General features: G+C 44.2%; 1 protein-coding gene across 1 annotated transcript; it reads right to left on the minus strand.

The window, feature by feature from the left end:
- Window positions 1-755: 755 nt before the first annotated feature.
- Window positions 756-1,703, minus strand: LOC132583522 (olfactory receptor 6B1-like). Its single transcript, XM_060255149.1, has one exon. The coding sequence runs from the start codon at window positions 1,686-1,688 to the stop codon at window positions 756-758; it is 933 nt and encodes a 310-aa protein (XP_060111132.1). The 5' UTR covers window positions 1,689-1,703.
- Window positions 1,704-22,336: the final 20,633 nt, after the last annotated feature.

Genomic DNA, 22,336 nt, shown 5'->3' on the forward strand with positions numbered 1-22,336 from the left:
TTTTTATCAAGAAGGTCTCGTTATTGAAACATCAGACTTGACAGTACCATCCCTGTTCCATGTATGGAAACCTTTTGTAGTAAATGGAACAACAGAAACTGACAGAATTTTTTTTTTTTTATGGATAGTCCTAACTGGCATAGATTCATAGAGTTTGAATGGATCTCGATGGTCATCTAGTCCAACCCCCTGCACAATGCAGGAACTTCACAAATAGCTCCCCCACACACATACATCCTCAGTGACTGTGCTCAATGCCCAAAAGATGGCAAAAACCTCCAAGATCCCTTGTCATTTTATAATGACATGTACAAGAACAGCAAATGGATTCTTCATCTGAAATATGCAACCAGTGCAGGAAGATGGTGGAAATTTTATTCATGGGGAACTGACAGAAACAACTTAGTTATCAGAGTATGTTTCCAGTGATGAATAGCTACTACCATTACGTACAAAGTCCTGTAAGCAATGGTTGGTGGTTTGTGTATGTGATTGCATAGAGAATCAGTTCTCAGTTGCTTAGTGTAGCTTCTCTACATTTTTATATCTTTTATTTTATATATAATAAAGTTATTTGATTGCGTTTATAATCACTCTCACTCTCTTCATAATTTTATTGTGAGGTACTCCCACCAAGATCACCCTGGTATACATAGACCAATGTCTATGAAGAAAACAGCACCTTCTGGTTTTGACTTTCCTACTATCTTGTCTAGTTTGTTGCTGCTGTCCTCTGGAAACCAGCCTTCAGTGGCTTATCCAACTGGATGTTTCCTACCTAAATTTCTTCTTAAAGCTTCTTTCACTTCTTTATTTCTCAAGCAATAGATGAGAGGATTGAGAGCTGGAGTGATCACAGCATAGAAGATGGACACTATTTTGTTGAGATTAAAGGGGTGAATTTTTCTGGGCCGAGCATACATGAAGACTGTTGTTGAGAAGAAGATGATGACCACAGTAAGATGTGAGGCACAGGTTGAGAAAGCTTTCTTCTTTCCTTGAGTTGTGGGAATACGGAAAATTGAAATAATGATGAACAGGTAGGACAGGATTGTGATGGAGAGTGGGATTAAGAGGATTACCAAGGCCAAAATGAAATCCACCAGCTCAGCCACTGACATATCGGTGCAAGAAAGGTTAAGTACAGGAGAAATGTCACAAAAAAAGTGATTGATGATTCCAGGACCACAAAAACTGAGCCTAGAGATAAAGATAACCTTGACTAAAGAGACAGAAAAGCCGCACACCCAGGAGAGCAAACCTAGCTGGAAGCACAATCTATGGGACATAATGACTGGATAACGAAGTGGATTGCATATGGCTACATAGCGGTCAAACGCCATGACAGCCAGGAGGACACATTCAGTACACATAAGGGAGATGAAGAAGTAAAGTTGTGCCATGCAACTCTGGAAGGAGATCATTTTACTCTGTGACCAGAAGTCTACCAGCAATTTTGGAAGTGTGACACTGATATACCAGATTTCCAAGAAAGACAGGTTTCCCAAGAAGAAGTACATTGGCTTGTGGAGGTTCTTGTTACCTTTAACTGCTGAGATAATGATGAGATTCTCCAGGACTGTTAGTATGTAAGTGAGGAATAAGACCACAAAAAGAAAAAGCTGAATCTCAAATCCAGCAGGGAACCCCAGGAGGATGAATTCAGAGATGATTGTTTGATTCTCCATCTCCTGAGGAGTTATCAGTATATATCAATGACAGGATCCTACACCTACAAAACAGAATTGGTAAATCTTGTCATGTAATAATATGAAATGACTAAAATAAAGGAAGATATTGAGAAATCCCATGACTTTAGTTGAGCATATTTCGCCCACTTCCATTAGTCTCAAAATACCAAATTTGGGATGCAGTGTGCTCATATATTTAGATTCAAGTATCAAATTATAACATCATTATGATGTTTCAAAACATAGATGTTACTCAGTTTGGACAGTCAATTAATAGTCCTTTTTTAAAAGAATCAGATTCTTGTTTAAATTTAGGCTAATTTAAGTATGTGATTTTTTTCATATTTGGGAGTGGGGGTAAAAGCAATGGCAGAGCAAAGCAAAACAAAACAAAAGGCATATACCATTATAGGATTCTTGTTTTGGAAGTCTATAGTCCAAGCCCATGCCTTATAAAAGAAATCCAGAGCCAGCACACCCCTGAGAGATGGATAGCCCAGCTTCTACTTTAAAATCTCTGGCAAGCCCCAACTCCAAGTAACTGGTTCCATTTCTGAGCTGCTGTTATCATTAGGAAGTTTCTCCTAAATGTCTCACCTGAAATATACTCTACTGTTAATTTTCAGTCCATTTCACCTATTCTTGTCCTCTAGGGTTGCCAGGTCTGTGTTGGAAACTACCTGGAGACTGTGGGGATTATCTGGGACAGGGCAGGGTTTGGGGAGGCAAGGAGCCTCATCACGGTACAATGCCATAGCATCCACCCTTCAAAGCAGCCATTTTCTTCAGGGGAACTGATCTCTGCCAGTTGGAGATCAGTTGTAAAAGCAGGAGACCTTTAGGTCCCACCTGGAGGCTGGCAACCCTATAAAAAGCAATCCCTTGCCCTCTTCCATGTACAAACATTCCATTACATCAATAGTGCAATTATGTGCCCTCTCAGCCTTCTGCTTTTCAAGCTAAATTTACCTAGTTTCTGAAAGCTTTTGGATTTTCCTTAAGCTGCAAAATAAACCCCTGCATACTTACTTTGGCAACCACTATGTCCAAAACACAAGATACTACTGTTGTTGTTTTACTTACTAAGTCCCGGATGTATATTCATGCACACACCTCACACTGATCCTGCATCCTGCTCCCACAGCTTGTGCTCTCAGTACTACTGACCTGGTTTGGGGGGGTTGGGGGGCGGGCTCCTTCTGGATATCCTACCCCCCCCAGGGAAAGTGTATGTGCAATACATAGCCTCTCCTCTCCCGGTGTAGTGAATGCCGCGTGGTCACTGTCTGGCTATGCCTGGCAGATGGTCACTACAATGGCCTCTCCTGCATTACTGCATCCGTAGCAACACCTTCTCGCTGGTCCCCCCTGTTTTTCACAGAGTTTGCTACGTCATGGTGCGACCGAATTGTCCGGCGGTATAACCGGATGGGCAGGCTGGGCCCACCAACCTTGCCAGCCTAAGAGAAGGAAAACTCTAACATCAAACCCGGGCAGATAGAGCTCGTTAATGTAACACCTACCACCTGGAGGACTCGCTGCCGGCGTCCCGGCTTACTGGGCCATGGCAGATGACCCCCAGGTGAAAGGGTGGAGCCAGTACCGCGCACACTGGGCTTCACCTAAAAAATTCCTCTGCGCAGGCCTGAAGGGCATATCCACATACACAACCCACAACGCATCAAGTCCTGCAGCGATGGGCAAGGGGCGAAACGGCAGGTGGAAGATGCCACTGGAAGCCGCAGTCCCGATCCTGCATGTAGGCGGTTCAGGGTATTGGTCGCCTGATGCTAACCCGGAGACGAAAGCATTTTTCGGCAGCACCCTGAACGACCAAGCAGCCTTATCTAGGGACAGCACTGCTTGCTCCACACGGAGAGGGGCCTAGAAAAGGTGGCCTAAACAAAGCTCGTCTCCTCCACCCCAGTTGGCTAGCCGCGGTCAACGGGCATCCTTACTTGCGGTCAAAAAATAACAACAAAGAAAAGGCATGCACCTGCCTCACAAAGTGTGCAAAGACTAAAGCTTGCGTGTTGGAACATCAGAACCATGCTTGACACAGTAGACAGTGGTCGCCCTGAACGACGCTCTGCTCTAGTTGCCCACGAACTTCTCAGGTTGAATATCGACATAGCAGCTCTCAGTGAGGTCCGTTTCCCTGAGGAAGGTAGTCTTCAAGAACACGGTGCTGGCTATACCCTCTACTGGTCAGGTAAGTCAAAGGCTGAGAGCCGCCTTTCTGCCGTTGGCTTCATGGTCAGGAACTCCATTGCCTCCAAACTCGAAAACCTGCCAACAGGTCACTCAGATCGCATCATGTCCATGCGCCTCCCACTTCAAAACAAGCAGCATGCAACACTCTTCAGTGTGTATGCCCCAACCCTTCAAGCAGATCCTGCAGAAAAGAACAAGTTCTATGCTGATCTACACAACCTCGTACGGAAGACCCCTACAGAGGACAAGGTGATCATCCTTGGCGACTTCAATGCCAGAGTAGGTAAAGACTCGGAAGCCTGGAAAGGAGTACTTCGCAAACACGGCATTGGCAACTGCAATGACAACGGGCGCCTCCTGCTAGAATTCTGCATGGAGCACCAGCTCACCATCACCAACACTATCTTCCAGCAGAAGAACAGTCTGAAGACAACCTGGATGCACCCACGGTCCAAGCACTGGCACCTTATCAACTACATTCTGGTGTGCCAGAGAGACCTTCGAGATGTCTTACACACCCGAGTAATGCCCAGTGCAGAATGTCATACGGATCATCGTCTTGTACGCTGCAATCTCCGTCTTCACTTTAAACCCACACCCAGGAGAGGAGGTATCCCTCGGAGGAAGTTTCAGGTTGGCAGTCTCCAGTCAGCCGAAGTTAAAGCTGCCTTCCAGGCAAAACTCCAGTCAAGAATTGAGGACCCCAGTTGCCCCACAGACCCTTCTCCAGAAGCACTCTGGGAACACCTAAAAACTACCGTCCTGTAGATCTCTGAAGAAGTCCTCGGGTTCTCCAGAAGGAAGAACAAGGACTGGTTTGATGAGAACAATCAAGAGATCCAAGATTTACTGGCGAAAAAGAGATCTGCCTACCAAGCACATCTTGCTCAGCCCTCCTGTCCTAGGAAAAAAGCAACCTTTCGCGCTGTATGTAGCAACCTCCAGTGCAAGCTTCGAGACATTCAGAACGAGTGGTGGACCAAGCTTGCTGAGAGAACCCAGCTGTGTGCAGACACTGGTGATTTAAGAGGGTTCTACGAAGCCCTGAAGGCAGTATATGGTCCATCATATCAGACTCAGAGTCCCTTGCGTAGTGCAGACGGCCAAGTGCTCCTCACAGACAAGGCATCCATATTGAACCGGTGGTCGGAGTATTTTCAGGTTCTCTTCAGTGCCAACCGCGTAGTTCAAGATTCAGCAATTCACCTCACCCCACTTCAACCAGTGAAAACAGAGTTGGATGAGATCCCCACTCTAGAAGAGACTGTTAAAGCCATCAAGCAACTGAAAAGTGTCAAGGCAGCAGGAGTTGATGGAATTCCACCAGAGATATGGAAGCATGGGGGCACAGTACTACATAGCTCACTTCACAAAGTACTTGTCACCTGCTGGGAACAAGGCAAATTACCACAGGACTTTTGCGATGCAATCATCATCACCCTATACAAGAACAAAGGGGAAAAGTCAGACTGCTCCAACTACCGGGGGATAACCCTGCTCTCCATCGCAGGCAAAATCCTTGCCAGAATACTCCTAAACAGACTTGTGCCCGCCATTGCAGAAGAACTCCTCCCAGAGAGCCAGTGCGGCTTCAGAGCTAACAGGAGCACCACCGACATGGTATTTGTTCTCAGGCAGCTCTAAGAGAAATGCAGGGAACAAAACAAGGCTCTGTATGTGACTTTTGTCGACCTTACCAAAGCTTTCGATACCGTTAGCAGGAAAGGCCTGTGGCAAATCTTGGAACGTTTAGGATGTCCCCCAAGGTTCCTCAGCATGATCATCCAACTACACAAAGACCAACGAGGCCAAGTCAGACACTGCAACGACCTCTCGGAGACCTTCCCAATAGGCACAGGTGTAAAGCAAGGCTGCGTTCTCGCGCCAACTCTCTTTACGATCTTCTTTAGCATGATGCTTCAAAGAGCCGCAGTACATCTAGATGATGACGATGGTGTCTACATCCGCTATCGCACCGATGGCAGCCTGTTCAACCTGAGGCGACTAAAGGCCCACTCCAAGACAATGGAAAAACTCATCCGAGAGCTACTGTTTGCTGATGATGCTGCACTCGTCTCCCACTCGGTATCAGCTCTGCAGCATATGATGTCCTGCTTTGCAGAGGCTGCCAAGCTATTCGGCCTAGAAGTTAGTCTGAAGAAGACAGAAGTTCTCCACCAGCCTGCACCCCAGGAAGATTATCACCCTCCCTGCATCACTGTGGGTGAATCAGTTCTGAAGACAGTCCAGCAGTTCAGCTACCTGGGGTGCATCATCTCCTCAGATGCTAAGATCGACAAGGAGATCGACAACAGGCTGGCAAAGGCAAACCGTGCCTTTGGCCGACTGCACAAAAGAGTGTGGAGCAACAAGCATCTGAAAAAAGGCACAAAGATCAATGTTTACAAAGCGGTTGTGATGACAACCCTCATCTACGGCTCCGAATCGTGGGTTTTATACCGTCATCACCTGCGACTCCTTGAGCGCTTTCATCAGCGCTGCCTTCGCACCATCCTCAACATCCACTGGAGTGACTTTGTGACCAACACTGAAGTTCTCAAGCGGGCAGAGGTTACCAGCATCGAGGCACTGCTGTTGAAGACGCAGCTGCGCTGGGCAGGGCATATTTCTAGGATGGAAAACCACCGTCTTCCCAAGATTGCCCTGTATGGCGAACTCTCCACCGGCCATCGAAATAGAGGGGCACCAAAGGAGAGGTACAAGGACTCCTTGAAGAAATCCCTTGGCACCTGTCGCATCAACCATCACCAGTGGTCTGACCTAGGCTCAGATCGCAAAGCATGGAGGCACACCATCCACCAGGCTGTCTCTTCTTTTGAGAACGCACGCATAGCTGGTCTTGAGGACAAAAGGAGATTGAGGAAGTATCGCACTGCTACAGCACCAACCCCAAATCAGACTTTTCCCTGCAGCCACTGTGGCCGGACCTGCCTGTCCCGCATTGGTCTTGTCCGCCACCAGCGAGCCTGCAGCAGACGTGGACTATTGCACCCTTCTTAAATCTTCGTTCGTGAAGCCAAGCCGAGAGACTACTGACCTAGTTTCTTCTAGCATGCTTTGCCCAAGTTCAGCCTACACACCTTGCTAGGCTGAGGAATTAGGGTTATAAACATATAAAAACAGTTACTTGATAACAAGCACCATTAAACACCAAGGGACTTAGTTTTGTGTAAATATGTATAGGAGTACACTGCACATATATTTTCATGTATCTCCTACCACCTGCCTCCCCTGACTGCCCAGTTACTTTCCTCCAGTTATTCCACAATAGGCAAGTGTACTTCAATAAAACAAGAGGGGAAAAAATGCCTGGTTTAAAAACAAAACAAAGCACAAAACTAGAAAATTGTGTATGCTCCAAATCTGGTTTTGAAATTTTTACATCTTGAAATTTAACCAGAAGTTACCACTGAACCTCATGTGTAGGATCCAGCTGGCTTTTTCACCCAGTCTTGCCCATTTCCCCTTCTTCAGATCCCATCTTTTATAGCATTTGCAGGACCCATGATTCCCAGCATTGATTTTTGAAGGTCAAAGAGAACAACCACCTTTCTTTTCTTCCAGAAGGAAATCTAGTTGAATCTAATTCCATAAGTGGCATGTATGCAATCGGTGCTATTGTGATGGAAAGTGTTGCCAAATCACAGCCAATTTACGGAGACCCTGTAGGGTTTTCTAGGAGAAAGATGAGCACAGTTGGTTTCCCATTGTCTTCGTCTCAGAAGCAACTCAGAAGCCTCCCAATCCAACTAGAGCTGACCTGCTTAGCTTCTGATGAAATCAGGCTAGCCTGAGCCATCCAGGTCAGAGCATTTGGTGCAATAGTCCCTTGCAATCGGACAAATAGCTGCGGCCTGAACATCTTGTGTGATTTCTTTCAGCTTATCCCTTACCACTGGCTATTCCACTCAGGCAGAATCCTTACCCCTCAGGAGCAGTTTGACTGTATGAATGTGAGTGCATAAAGAGCTTCTGTGGAAAAACTTGCCAAAAACAACAACAGCAACCAGATCCTGCAGCACGAGTGGATCTCTATTGTCAGCTCTCAGGATCCAACTCAAAAACCTTTAGTTAAGGTGTAGGGCTACTTTTTGGAAATTCCTGAACTCCACCTCCTTCCCCTGATAAACATTTAAGGGTAAGGAAATACATTTTGTGAATATTGGCTTCATTACTGTCCTTTTGTTTTACAGTTTAGAAACACATATAAGCATCATATTTTATATTTATTAATGATGGGGGGGCACTTTTTTAAAGAAAGCAAAATGCATTGTGATGAAGTAATAGCTTGATTTAATATACTCTAGACTTAACCCTAAACTCAGTTTGTGAGACCTGAGCAAGACTGTTAACACGTTTTGGGTCACTGTGTGACACAGAGTGTTGGAATGGATGGGCCATTGGTCTGATCCAACATGGCTTCTCTTACGTTCTTAAGTACAATGTTTTAGAGCTATTGATCAAAGTGCACAATAAATTTCAGCACTGCCCTTTTGTGCCTTGATTTAGACATCATCGCAAGGTCTATAGTATGGTTCTTGATTTTTTATTTCAGGTTCAAACGTTTAATACAGTTATCTTAGATGTTATTTTATGTATTTTATATTTTATTCTCTTTCTACTATGTAATTTTATATAGAGGTTTTTTGTTAAATTTTCTAATTTATTTTAACTGGACTTTAACTTGAATATCTGTTTACCTGATAATGCTTTTGTCTGTTGGATCTGGTCGCTGACTGTAATAATAAAACTGAACTGAATTGAATATTGTGGAGGTCATTAATTCCTAGGGTCACTAGACACACACACAAACACACAAACAATATATTTTTTTCTAAATAAAAGGTTCTTCTTCTAACTAAAGCCTAGAATGAACCTATCTACACAAGCAGAGCATTGTCCACTCAGCTATAGCATTTATGGATGTAGGAAATCTGAAAAACGTTCAACTCACTTCTAAGAAGGTCCGGAATCAATGTTGCACCAATGGTAGCTTCTTTTCTTAACTAGTCACTCTGAGATTATTCCCTTTACCAGTCAAGATGCCTAATTATGCAATGCATTCATGCTGCATATAACATTATAGTATTCACCTTTCTCATTCTCTACACTAATGGTGCAGAGGTAGATACTTTTTATGCAGCCATCTCTCAAGATTTCTATGAAAAACCCATGATTGCATACTTTAATAAGTATCTGCATACTTTAATGAGATCTACTTGGACCCACATGAATTGGAAAGAGGGTTAAAGAAGCAATATCCAAAGGGAACTGCTACTACTGTATAGTGTGTTCCCTCTGTGTTAATTTATCTTTTTCCACAGCTAGCTTGAACAAGCTGCCTCAATGAGATAGAACCCTTGCCCATTATGTGAGGACTACATAATGATCTGCACAGGGAATTTGATGCCATTTTGTATTTGGTCAGTTAATCTCCTTTCTCTTCCCCTCCCCACAACAAGCACTATTTGAGGTAGTGGGACTGAGAGACCTCTGAGAGAACTGCTCTTGAGAGAACAGCTCTAAAAGAATTTGTGAGTGACACCAGCAGCTGCATGTGGACACTGCAGTATGGAAAAACCACATGGGAAAGGGGGCTAGAAGTAGCAGGGAAGGGTATCTAACTTACTGGCCATATTTTGGAGACAGTTGGAAGAACCTTGCTTGAAGAAATGACCACAGCCATTACTGACTATGGGAATGTAGTGCATTTCCCTTTGATCTTATGTCCACATGCTTATATATCCTTATCCATAGTCTCTTGGTCATGCTAGAGTTGGGAATGAGATGGTCAAATACTGAAAATGTAGAATGGACTGAACCATGCCAAATGATAGGTAGATAATCACATTTTGGAAGCTTCCAACCAGTTCCTCACTTACACATGCCAGATGGTAAATTGATATAATTCTGGTTTTCTAGAATGGACCACAACACTGAAGGATACTAATGATTAGGGGTGTGCATTCGGTTCGACCAAACCGCATAGACCACCGAATCATCCTTGATTCGGAAGCATATGGCACCGTATCTTCCTCATCCATTTTCAGCCCATTAAACGGGAACCGTATATGGCTCACTGTATACTTCCATATCAATATTCAGAAGTATAAGGAAGTCAATGGAAAAGGCAGAAAAAGAGCTTCTGCAGCCTCAGGGGAGCTGCTTGCTTTCTTTCCCGCCTTTGGAAACCTTTTCCAGCCTCTCTCATAGCCTCCCTGGGATCAGGGAGGGAGGGGGAGAGGAGCCCCAGCAGCCAATCCAAAGCATGCATTTGCAAAATGCACTGCAAATGCATGCTTTGCAGGGCTGTTGTGTAGCTGATGACTGGGCTAATTCCTCAGCCATCAGGAACATTGTTGTTCTTTTGTTTACTTGGGTATCCAAGTAAACAGTGTTCTCTGGCCAATCACAGAGCAGTGCTATTTTTTGAAACTGCTCTGTGTAGGGCCAGAGAACCTTTTAAAGGAGTCTGCCTGGCTGGACTCCATTCCATTGCTGGTGTGTTGGTGTGAGAGAGAGATTGTGCTGCGCTGGCCCTTGGCTTCAGCTGCTGCTGCTCTTTCTCAGCCTTGCCTGACCTGCCAGTGCCTAGAGAGGAGAAGACGTCTAAGGTAAGACAGTCTTGGGGTTCTTGTTTTTATTTTAGTTAGTAAAAGGACTTTTTAAGATTCAGAGTCCCTTTACTTATCCAGATTTGGGTGGGTGAGTACTGGGTAGCTTATATGGGGTTAGGGGGTTCTGCTGGGGGTGGGGGCCTGCGATGGGGTGGGGGATTTGCCAATTTGCCCATTTCTTACTTTAGTGAGAGGACTTTTAAAAGTGCAGTGTCCTTTTACTTTTCTTGATTTGGGTGGCTTGGATTTCTTGGGGTTAGGGTGAAGGTTTTTTTGGGGGGAGGGGTTGGTAAAGTTCCTGTATGGCTGCTGGTTGCATACCAGGTTTGGTACAAAGTGCTGGTTATTACCTTTAAAACCCTATATGGTCGAGGGCCTGCCTACCTGAGGGACCGTCTCTCCCCATATGAACCCCAGAGAGCACTGAGGTCAGGGGGAAAGAACCAGCTGAATATCCCTGGGCCGAGGGAGGCCAAATTGAAGAACACAAGGGAAAGGGCCTTCTCTATCGCAGCTCCATACCTGTGGAATCAACTTCCGGATGAAGTGCGGGCCCTGCAGAGTCTTGAGCAATTCCGCAGGGCCTGCAAGACTACTCCTTTTAAGATGGACTTCGCTGAATGCTGAGCTAATGATAGATTCACTGCTGTTGTATTCCGCCATCAATTTATTAAAAACCTGTAATTTAGCACCATAACTGTTCATTTTAATTGGAATGTTGATTTAAATGATGGTTTTATAATGTAGTATTTATTGAATTATATGATTTTCTTATATTGTATTGAACTAATATGTTGTGAGCTGCCCTGAGCCTGCTTCGGTCGGGAGGGCGGGAAATAAATAAAAAGTATTATTATTATTATTGTTATTATTGTTGTTGTTAAAAGTTACGGTTTTTTACTGTTTTAAAAGGATTCTGTGTTTGATTTGTTGTTGCTGTGTTGTGCTGCCATTGTTCCTTTTCTCTTCTGGTTCTGGTTCTTTGGGGGGGAGGGGGTTGTTTGGCCTAATTTTCATTGTTTAAAAGGCCACTTTTTTAACAGTTGAGTTTCTTGGCCTTCTGTTTGGATCTATTCTCCATTGCTGCAGGTTTTGCATCCTCCTGTCCTGTTGTCCCTCTCCTGGTTCTGTTTTTTTTTTTTTTTTTTTGGGGGGGGGGGTGTTGTTGACTGATTTGGCTTGAGGTTTCTTTTTGGTGAAAAGGCCACTTTTTTAACAGTTGAGTTTCTTGGCCTTCTCCCGTTGTCCCTTTTACTGGTTCTGTTTTTTTTTTGGGGGGGGGGGGGTTAAAAGTTAAGTTTTTTTCTGTCACATTTTGGTTTTTTTAAGTTACCACTGGTTGGTGTGAGAGGGTTGGTGTGTGGGCTGTGTGGGGTGGGGTTTTTATAGAGTTGTTCTTGGAGTCTGAGGCTGCTTTCAGTTTGCCTAGGGCCACTAAATAGGCTGCCCCACTAATAAGGGTGTTTTTAGGGATTGTGTTTTTTGAAATTAAAAAAAAAATTAATCCAGTTTAGGGCTTTATCTTCTTTCAAAATTCAACTAGGCCAGATAGGGGCAATTTAAAAAGATTTTCAGTTTCTCATAAAAGGCAGCTTGACTACTAGGCCACATCAGGCTCCCTTTTAAAGAGACTAGGGTTGCAGTGCATCTTGCTTTCAGCCAAGCATCCTTAGATTTCCATAGGGTAAACCACAGCTTCTCTCATGTTATAGGGGACACCTAATTTCTAGTTTGCAAGGAAATCCAGTTTGTCTCAGGATCTAGTTAGGAGAAATTTCACTAGAAGGATATAACAAGGATTGCCTTCATCTCAAGGTAGCCTTTTAAAAACTGTAGCCAGGTAGAGGCAGGATCACCTAGTCTCCTAAACTTTACCAGATCACTACTACCTCAACCCAAAAAGGACAGGTTAGGGACTAAAGAAAAAAACAAACAAGTTTAGGTGGGAGGGTTTTAAAAAAGAAGTCAGAGCACCTGTTGGTTCAGGATACAGTGCAGTGAGTTAGGTTTGTAAAAAAAAACCCACTCTCAGTTCAGGTTGTGTGAGACTGGCCAAGGGTGACATGAGTGACAGGCAGCAGAAGAGGGGCCCTGTGGGCAAGGCCAAGGAGAAGACTAGAGGGGTGGAGGGGAGGGGGAGGACCCAGGTCTCCCCCCCCCCACCTGTGCATAGGGCCACTCCACAGCCACCTTCCAGCACTCTGACCTCTGGCCGAAGTGTGATGAAGAAGAAGGCCTGCTAGGGTTGCCAAATCCAATTAAAGAAAACTCTGGGGACTTTGGGGGCAGAGCCAGGAGACTTTGGGAGTGGAGCCAGGAACAAGGGTGTGACAAGCATAATTGAACTCCAAGGGAGTTCTGGCCATCACATTTAAAGGGAAAGCACACCTTTTTAAATGTCTTTCTTCCATAGGAAATAATTAAGGATAGGGGAAACATATTTGAGGCTCATAGAATTGGACCCTCTGGTCCAATCATTTTGAAACTTGGGGGGTATTTTGGGGAGAGGCACTAGATGCTATACTAAAAATTTGATGCCTCTACCTCAAAAAATAGCCCCCCCCCGAGCCCCCAATACCCACGGATCAATTCCCCATTATTCAGTATCAGTATCAACCTTTAATGGCATATAAAAACAGGTTAAGAAACAATAAATAGGTTAAGATACTGTACATCAGGATTAAAACACAGTTACATACAATCACAGTTAAATGAAACAACAAGACTGATCCTTGTCTTGACGAATCTTTTTGGCCCAGTACAGATATGAGGCAGTATTCACAGTTATGTCAGGAGTAACATCCTTCAGAACAAGCTGGACCTTATCTGGATCAGCCAGACCCATCTTATTTAGAAGAATAGGATCCAAAAATCAACAACGAATACTTACATAAAAAGGGCAGTACAAAAGAATATGTGAAATGGTTTCAATAGATCCGGACTTACACGGACATAGTCTGGCCGTGTAGGGTATATTATGAAATCTACCATATAGAACTGCTGATGGCATAACATCAAATCTTGCCAATGAAAAGGCCTTACGCTGTTGAGGACTTTGCAAAGAATAGAGATACGAAGCCATATGGCCAACATCAAACGAAAACCCTAGACTCACAGGAGAACAAGTTTTATTAGCGGCACTGTGGAGATTTTGTAATTCAATATCCAGGATTCTGGCTTTAATCATACGAAATGCCTCTATTTGTGAGAGCATAGATAATGACTCTGTAGATAAACCAACAGTGCTGATCTTTTTCTTGATGGAGTCTAGCCAATTAGAGTATCTAGATTCTGAAAGCATTTGGGTGATAAGACTGGAAGGATCAGAATTATAGTGTATTCGCAACCAGTATTTAACAGTTACAAGCCATGCCCTAGTTTCAAGTGGAACCTGCCCCGATTCTAGGCATAGGGCTGCATAAGGCACACAACACGGCATTCCCAGAATTTTATGGAGAAATCTGGATTGGATGCATTCCAAAGAATAATCAAATGCACCAATCCATAATGGCATACCGTATAGTAGTTGCACACATGTTTTGGCCTTAAAAACTTTCAGAGCAGCCGGCACAAATTGGTTGCCCTTATTGTAGAAAAAACGACAGATAGCCTGGGCACTGGCCTTAGCCATATTGGTTTCAGACCTTCACTGTACAGTCCATGATGCATTATATTGTAAATGAATACCTATATACTTAAAGTGTCTGACCTGCTCTATTCTATTTCCATTAAAATCCCATTTGAATAATTGCCACGTTCTTGAGAAGACAAGGATTTTTGTTTTTTCAAAATTAAGTTGGAGCTTATTGATTTCAAAATATTCTAGACAGCGGCTAAAAAGACGCTTCAAACCCACTCGCATGCAGGACATTAGTAAAGTGTCATCTGCATACAGTAACAGTGGCACGTGAGTGGGACCGAGTTTAGGGCTGTGACCGTCGGCACCAGACAACGTCAGTGCTAGATCATTAAGGAAAAGGTTAAAGGAGGGGGCTAGAATGCAGCCCTGTTTAACACCCTTATTAGATGGAATTTTTGCCGTTAACTTTCCAGCTAGAGAGCATTTGACCTGACAAGTTGTTGAGGTATGCAATTTTCTAATAAGAAAAAGTAATCGCTTATCAATATTCATTTTATTCAGTTTGTCCCAAAGTAGGCCTCTATCTATGGAGTCAAAAGCTCCTTTAAGATCTAGGAAGGCAGTATATAACTTGAAAGAGGGAGGTGCCAGTGATGATGACAGGCAGCCAGCATCCATACCAATGCTGAGGTCCCTCTAATGGGACAGTGATGCTGGTGTGTTACTGCTGAGCAGAGAGAGAAGAAATGGTTGCCTTCCTCTCACACAATCTGTGGCCCTCCCAATGATCTTCCCCATTTGGGGTGCAATTCTGGCTTGCCTCCTCATGGTGCACCCTGGGTAATGCAAAAGAGCCTGGACAAGCCAACCATCCAGCACTCAAGGTAAGTCTAAATGCTTCTTGCTTTGTGTCAGATACAGAATGATGTGGAGCTAGGTGTGGTCCACCACTTCTCTTGTTTGAGAGTTGTTTTGTTTGGGGCAGGGCTGGAGAGCTGGCATCTGTAGATTGTGTGTTCTGTGGCAGGGAAGCTGGCATCTGGGTGAGAGACCCAGAACCAGCAGGCTTGTTGTGCTTGGCCAGCTCTCCCCGTGTTGTTTGGGGCGGGGCTGGAGAGCTGGCATCTGGGTTTGCTGCAGCCAGGTCTGCAGAGCAGACCTTGAGCAGATTGTGTTTTGTCTGGCAGTGACATTGGCAACTGGGTTTATATTGGTTCCAGACCTGCAGGGTTCATAGAGTAGATAGATGGATGTAGTGCATTTGGGTCCTATAGAGATTCTTTGGTGTGAAGTTAGGTTTGGCTTCGGGTGCCCCAGGAATTGGCCCCCCTAGTCCAATTTTATTTTTGGCCTTGTGGGTTTTGTGTGGGAGGGTGCCCTGAAGCTGCACAGCAGTTTGGGGGGCTCTCCTCAAAACCTCTTGCTCCCCAGAGCCACTTTTCCCACGACAATTACAGTGAGAAAGTGGCTCTAATTGGTTTTTTCTCACCATTGGGAGCAGTGTTCCTTTTGGGGTGCCCACAGATGGGTGCATTCTTTTTGGGCCAGAGGGGTTTCATGCTGGGGAGTCCCCTGAAGCTGCCTTGCAGTTTTGGGGCCTCTCACTCAAACCCCCCTCTGTCCAGAGCCCCTTTCCCCACAGCAATTATAGTGGAGGAAGTGGCTAATTGGGCTTTCACCATCATTGGTGACAATGGGCCTTTAGGGAACCCAAATACAGGGACTCCCTGGCCCAATCTTTTTGGGAATTGGGGGGTTTTATAGGGGAGAGTTCCCTACGGGTTCCCTGCAGTTTTTGGGGCTCCCCCTCAAACCCCCTGCCCCCCAGTAGCCTCTAAGTATGCCCTATGTTGCCATTGATTTCAATGGCCCATAGGGTATAATGGTGGGATAGGGGCACCCTCTTTGGGTGCCCCTGGAATGGAACCCCCGGCTCAATCTTTTTGGGACTTGTGGGGTTCATAGGGGAGAGTCCCCTGCAGGTCCCCTGCAAATTTGGGGGCTCTCCCTCAAACCCCCTCTCCTCCAGGAGGCTTCCAATATACCCTATTTTGCCATTGATTTCAATGGCCATAGGGTATAATGGGGTCGTATATTTGGAAATAGCCATGCACCTACCATATATGCGGCTATTCTGAGTATGGTAATCGTAAATACACGGTATTCCGTATTTTTTGGGCCCATGTATTTCTGAATCAATGTAATTCACTTTTTTTTTTTTTTGCACACCCCTACTAGTGATGGCTTCCAATTCGGAAGTCTTTTGCATTTAGAAAAATCCCGGCAAATAGAAACCTTCACAGCAAACTCAGATATGTGGAGGGGGTTTTCTCCCTGCTGTGCTGGTTCTCTGTTTGCATGGAATGCAAAGGAGCATTCCAAAATGAAATCCATTAGAGGTAGGTATTCAATTAAAATTGTGTTAACTTTGAATCCAAATTTCTGGGAGGTCCTGCTCTTCATCATCCTGAACTTTCCAGACTATCTTTATCATTTTGGGACACATTTCTTTCTTGTCCCACAAATTTGGAGGTGGTGGTAGTGCAGCCAACTTATAACAACACTGTAGAGTTTCCAAGGCAAGAGACATTCAGTTATGGGGTTTGCCATTGCCTGACTGTGTAGAAATCCTGGAATTCCTTGGTGATCTCCCATTCAAATACTAAACAGGACTAACCTTGCTTAGCTTCCAAGATCTAATGAGTTTGGGCTAGCCTGGGTCATTCAAGTCACTGCCCGGATTTTTAGGAACATTTTTTTCTGCCTCCAGAGGCAGCAGGAGCAGGGAGAAAGAGAGGGGAAGAGAGGAAGTTGGCCCTGGCAAATAACCATTAGTTGACACCTTTATCTTTTTCAATTTTAATTTTTAAGGCATCAGAAGCCTTCTCTAACTGCTGGTCATCAACTCATGGTGAACCGTTTTCAAGCAGGTATAGACAATTAAAGCAAAGCAGAGTACATGAGTGTGTGGCAGTTTCCATAGCCCTACTCCTATTAATTGAACACCAATAGGGATGGTAATGAACCACAAAACTGTGGTTTGGTTCATGGGGAGCAGAGGGCAGAAAGCATGGGTTACCTTGGTGTGCTAAATCTCAGAGCAGATGCTATCAATCAGTTTTGGCTGTAATTGCCACAACTAGTCAATGCATTAGAAGTGCTTTCTCATGATGCACATTTTGATCATTATGAGTACATGCAGGCAAAAAATATACTTGCCCATCATTGTAACCAATGAGGGTCCTCAAGACAGTTTTAAAAAGATAGTACAAAATTATTTTAAAAACAGTACAGATGTATAAAACCAACAGTTTGAGATTTGGACTGTAGTATTTGCTGGAGGATTCAGTTGGTTGTATCAAGATATAACTTTTGTTTTAAAAACACCTGAGCGATGTATTTCTCAGTATTAAAAATAAGATTTATTTGCTTATATTAGCTAAATGTGATTCAATTTATTCTTTGATCCAGAGTTGAGTGATTGATTTAATTTCCCTTCACTCTGTCTGATAGTTCCAATCCCCCCCCCCCCCCCCAGTATGTTGGGATTATTCCGTTATTTTGGTTGGATGTAGATTGGCCTTTTGAGCAGACTTTGGAGGATGGTGGAAGACAGGAGGGCCTGGTGTGACTTTGTCCATGGAGTCGCAAAGAGTCAGACTTGACTGTGCAACTGAACAACAACAGATTGGCCTTCTCACTCTCATTGAATAGAGTGATTCAGGTGGGTAGCCATGCTGGTCTGAAGCAAAAGAACAAAGTTTTAAGACCAACAAAGTTGGGCATAAGCTTTTGTGTGCATGCAAACTTCTTCAGGTACAGTAAACATTTGAACATAAGAGAAGCCATGTTGGATCAGGCCAATAGCCCATCTAGTCCAACACTGTGTGTCACACAGTGGCCAAAAAAGTGTCATCAGGAGGTTCACAAGTGGGGCTAGAAGCCCATTCACTTCACCCCACCACCACCACCACCAAGAATACAGAGCATCACTGTCCCAGACAGTTCCAATAATATGCTGTGGCTAATAGCAACTGAGGGACCTCTGCTCCATATTTTTATCGAATCCCCTCTTGAAGCTGGCTATGCTTGTAGCCACCACCACCTCCTGTGGCAGTGAATTCCACATGTTAATCACCCTTTGGGTGAAGTACTTCCTTTTATCCGTTCTAACCCGACTGCTCAGCAATTTAATTGAATGCCCACGAGTTCTTGTATTGTGAGAAAGGGAGAAAAGTACTTCTTTCTCTACTTTCTCCATCCCATGCATAATCTTGTAAAACTCTATTATGTCACCCCGCAGTCGACGTTTCTCCAAGCTAAAGAGCCCCAAGCGTTTTAATTTTTCTTCATAGGGAAAGTGTTCCAAACCTTTAATTATTCTAGTTGCCCTTTTCAGGACGTTTTCCAATGCTATAATATACTTTCTGAGAACAGAATTGTACACAGTATTCCAAATGAGACTGCACCATCAATTTATACAGGGACATTATGATACTGGCTGATTTGTTTTCAATTCCCTTCCTAATAATTCCCAGCATGGTGTTGGCCTTTTTTATTGCAATCGCACACTGTCTTGACATTTTCAGTGAGTTATCCACCACGACCCCAAGATCTCTCTCTTGGTCAGTCTCTGCCAGTTCACACCCCATCAACTTGTATTTGTAGCTGGGATTTTTGGCCCCAATATACATTACTTTGCACTTGGCCACACTGAACCTCATCTGCCACGTTGACGCCCACTCACCCAGTCTCAACAGATCCCTTTGGAGTGCCTCAAAATCCTCTCTGGTTCTCACCACCCTGAACAATTTAGTGTCATCTGCAAACTTAGCCACTTCACTGATTACTCCCAACTCCAAATCATTAATGAACAAGTTAAAGAACATGGGACCCAGTACTGAGCCCTGCGGCACTCCACTGCTTACCGTCCTCCCCTGCGAAGATTGTCCATTTATACTCACTCTCTGTTTCCTATTAATTAGCCAGTTTTTGATCCACAAGAGGGCCTGTCCTTTTACTCCATGACTCTCAAGCTTACTAAGGAGCCTTTGATGAGGAACTTCATCAAAACCTTTCTGGAAGTCAAGGTAAACAACATCTATTGGGTCTCTTTGTCCACATGCTTGTTCACCCCCTCAAAGAAATGTAACAGGTTAGTGAGGCAAGATCTTCCCTTACAGAACCCATGCTGAGTCTTCCTCAATAACTTGTGTTCATCAATGTGCCTACTGATTCTGTCCTTGATAATGGTTTCTACCAACTTTCCCGGTATTGAAGTCAGACTTACTGGCCTGTAATTTCCTGGATCTCCTCTGGAACCTTTTTTAAAGATGGAGGTGACATTTGCTACCTTCCAGTCCTCAGGAACAGAGGCAGATTTCAATGAACGTTTACATATTTTTGTCAAGAGATTCACAAGTTACCTTTGAGTTCTTTCAGAACTCTTGGACCTGGTGACTTATTAGTTTTTAATTTCTCTATCAGCTGTAGGACCTCTTCTCTCGTCACCTCAATCTGACTCAGGTCTTTCAACACCCCTTCCAAAATTAGCGGTTTTGGAGAGGGCAAACAGTTCTCATCTTCCACAGTGAAGACGAAGGCAAAAAATGCATTCAGCTTCTCAGCCATTTCCCTATCCTCCTTCAGTAATCCTTTTACCCCTTGGTCATCCAAAGGCCCCACTGCCTCCCTGGCTGGTTTCCTGCTTCTAATATAATTAATTAATATAAAAAGAAATTTTTATTGTTGGTCTTTATGTTTTTTGCAATATGCTCCTCATAGTCCCTTTTTGCCTGCCTGATCACAGTCTTGCATTTGATTTGCCACAGCCTGTGCTCTTTTATTACTCTCACTTGGACTAGCTTTCCACCGCTTAAAGGAATCCTATTTACCTTTTACAGCTTCCATAACTTTTTTTGTTAACCAGGTAAGCCTTTTCTTATACCTGTTTGTGCCTTTCCTAACTTGTGGTATATATTTTATCTGAGCTTCTAGGATTGTCATTTTAAATAGCCTCCAAACTTCCCCAAGGATTTTGACTGTATTTACCTTTCCTTTCAGTTTCCTCTTCACATGCCTCCTCATCTCAGAGAATTTACCCCTTTTAAAGTTAAAAGTGGTTATGCTGGTCTTTTGGGGCAACTCCCTGTTTATACAAATGGTGAAATCAATAATGTTATGGTCACTGCTCCCAAGCGGTGCAATCATTTTTACATCTCTCACCAGGTCTTGGGCATTACTTAGGACCAAATCCAGGATCGCCCCACCCTGGTAGGTTCTGTGGCCATCTGCTCCATAACACAGTCATTGAGTACGTCTAGAAACTAAGTCTCTTTCTCTCGACCAGAACGCATATTGACCCAATCAATCTGCAGATAGTTAAAATCCTCTATTATGACACAGTTTTTACATTTAGCCAGTATCTTTAATCCTTCCATCATATTATAATCATCCTCTATCTTTTGATTTGGTGGGAGATAACAAACTCCCATAGTTAAATTTCCTTTGGGCCCTCTATTTCGACCCAAAGCATTTCTAGAAGGGAATCTAATTCTCTGACCCGTCTTTTTAGAGGGGCACCAAAGAAGAGGTACAAGGACTCCTTGAAGAAATCCCTTGGCACCTGTCGCATCAACCAACACCAGTGGTCTGACCTAGCCTCAGATCGCAAAGCATGGAGGCACACCATCCACCAGGCTGTCTCTTCTTTTGAGAATGCATGCATAGCTGGTCTTGAGGACAAAAGGAGATTGAGGAAGAATCGCACTGCTACAGCACCAACCCTAAATCAGACTTTTCCCTGCAGCCACTGTGGCCGGACCTGCCTGTCCCGCATTGGTCTTGTCAGCCACCAGCGAGCCTGCAGCAGACGTGGACTATTGCACCCTTCTTAAATCTTCGTTCGCGAAGCCAAGCTGAGAGAGAGAGACCCACTCTGACATACAGAGTCACCCCACCTCCAACCCTTCCCTCCCTATTCTTCCGATATAATTTATATCCAGGAATCACCATGTCCCACTGATTCTCCTAATTCCACCAAGTTTCTGAATTTCCTACAATTTCTATGTTTTTCCCCAACACTAAACATTCCAACTCCCCAATTTTACTTCGAACAGTTCTAGCATTTGTATACAGACATCTATAATTTCCCAGGCAAGTTAGGCCCACAACCTTCCTCCTGCTGCCTCGAGACTTTGGCAGACAGTCCATACTGCTTGTCACCATCTCAGTGGACAACTCTGATCCATTACCCAGTAGAAAAGTAACAGCTAACCTGTCAAGCATGCGGGTTCAATGATGAGTCGAAGTTGATACAAAGACTACGTTTATTGATAGACCGATATTTTGGCCGGAGCCATTTCTTGAGAAGAATTAAACTGTTACATAGATGCAATACTTTTAAGGACTACTTCAAAAGAATCCCAAGGGAGGGGGACGGGATAAGAGCGTTCACACAGACAGTGTCAAACTATTCACATTCCTAGGGCGTTATCGGGCTCTGACCTTGCCAGGCACAGATGGCCAGTACTCCCTTTTAGAAGTTCCCTGGGAAGGCACTGATTACTTGGTTCCCTTCTCACTACATCTAAGTAATGGTTATACAGCTAGGTAATAAACAGGAAAGAATAACAAACTATCGGGCTTAGGTCCCCCCCTGACATTCTCCAGACCCAGCTTTGGGCAAGGCCATAAACCCATTGATTATAGATCAGAATTAGACATGCTTGACATAATCCTTCATCTCTTTGAGATGAGTCCTCTGAACCAGAGACATATCATCTCCTGTCGGCTTTCCCCCCAAGATTTAGTTTAAAACTGCTCTGCCACCTTTTTGATTTTAAGCACTAGCAGTTCCTTCTGGGGACAAGTGGAGACCATCTCTTTTGTATAGCTCCTGCTTGTTCCAGAAAGCATCCCAGTGCCTAACAAACTTAAACCTTCCTCCCTACACCATCATCTCATTCACACATTGAGACTTCTAATTTGTGCCTGTCTCTCCAGCCCTGCACGTGAAACAGATAGTACTTCTGAGAAGGTTACTTTGGAGGTCCTGGCCTTAAGTCTCCTGCCTAACAGCCTAATTTTTTCCTTCAGGACCTCATGACTGCATTTCTCCACATCATTGCTGCCAACATGCACCATGACCACTGGCTCCTCCCCGGCATTGCCTATCAGCCTATCTACAACACACGTAATGTCCACTATCTTCG

The sequence above is a fragment of the Heteronotia binoei genome, chromosome 15 (genome assembly GCF_032191835.1).
Source record: "Heteronotia binoei isolate CCM8104 ecotype False Entrance Well chromosome 15, APGP_CSIRO_Hbin_v1, whole genome shotgun sequence".
NCBI lineage: Eukaryota > Metazoa > Chordata > Lepidosauria > Squamata > Gekkonidae > Heteronotia > Heteronotia binoei.

Coding starts and splice junctions, on each gene's coding strand:
- LOC132583522 (XM_060255149.1), bottom strand. CDS start 1,688: ATGGAGAATCAAACAATCATCTCTGAATTCATCCTCCTGGGGTTCCCT.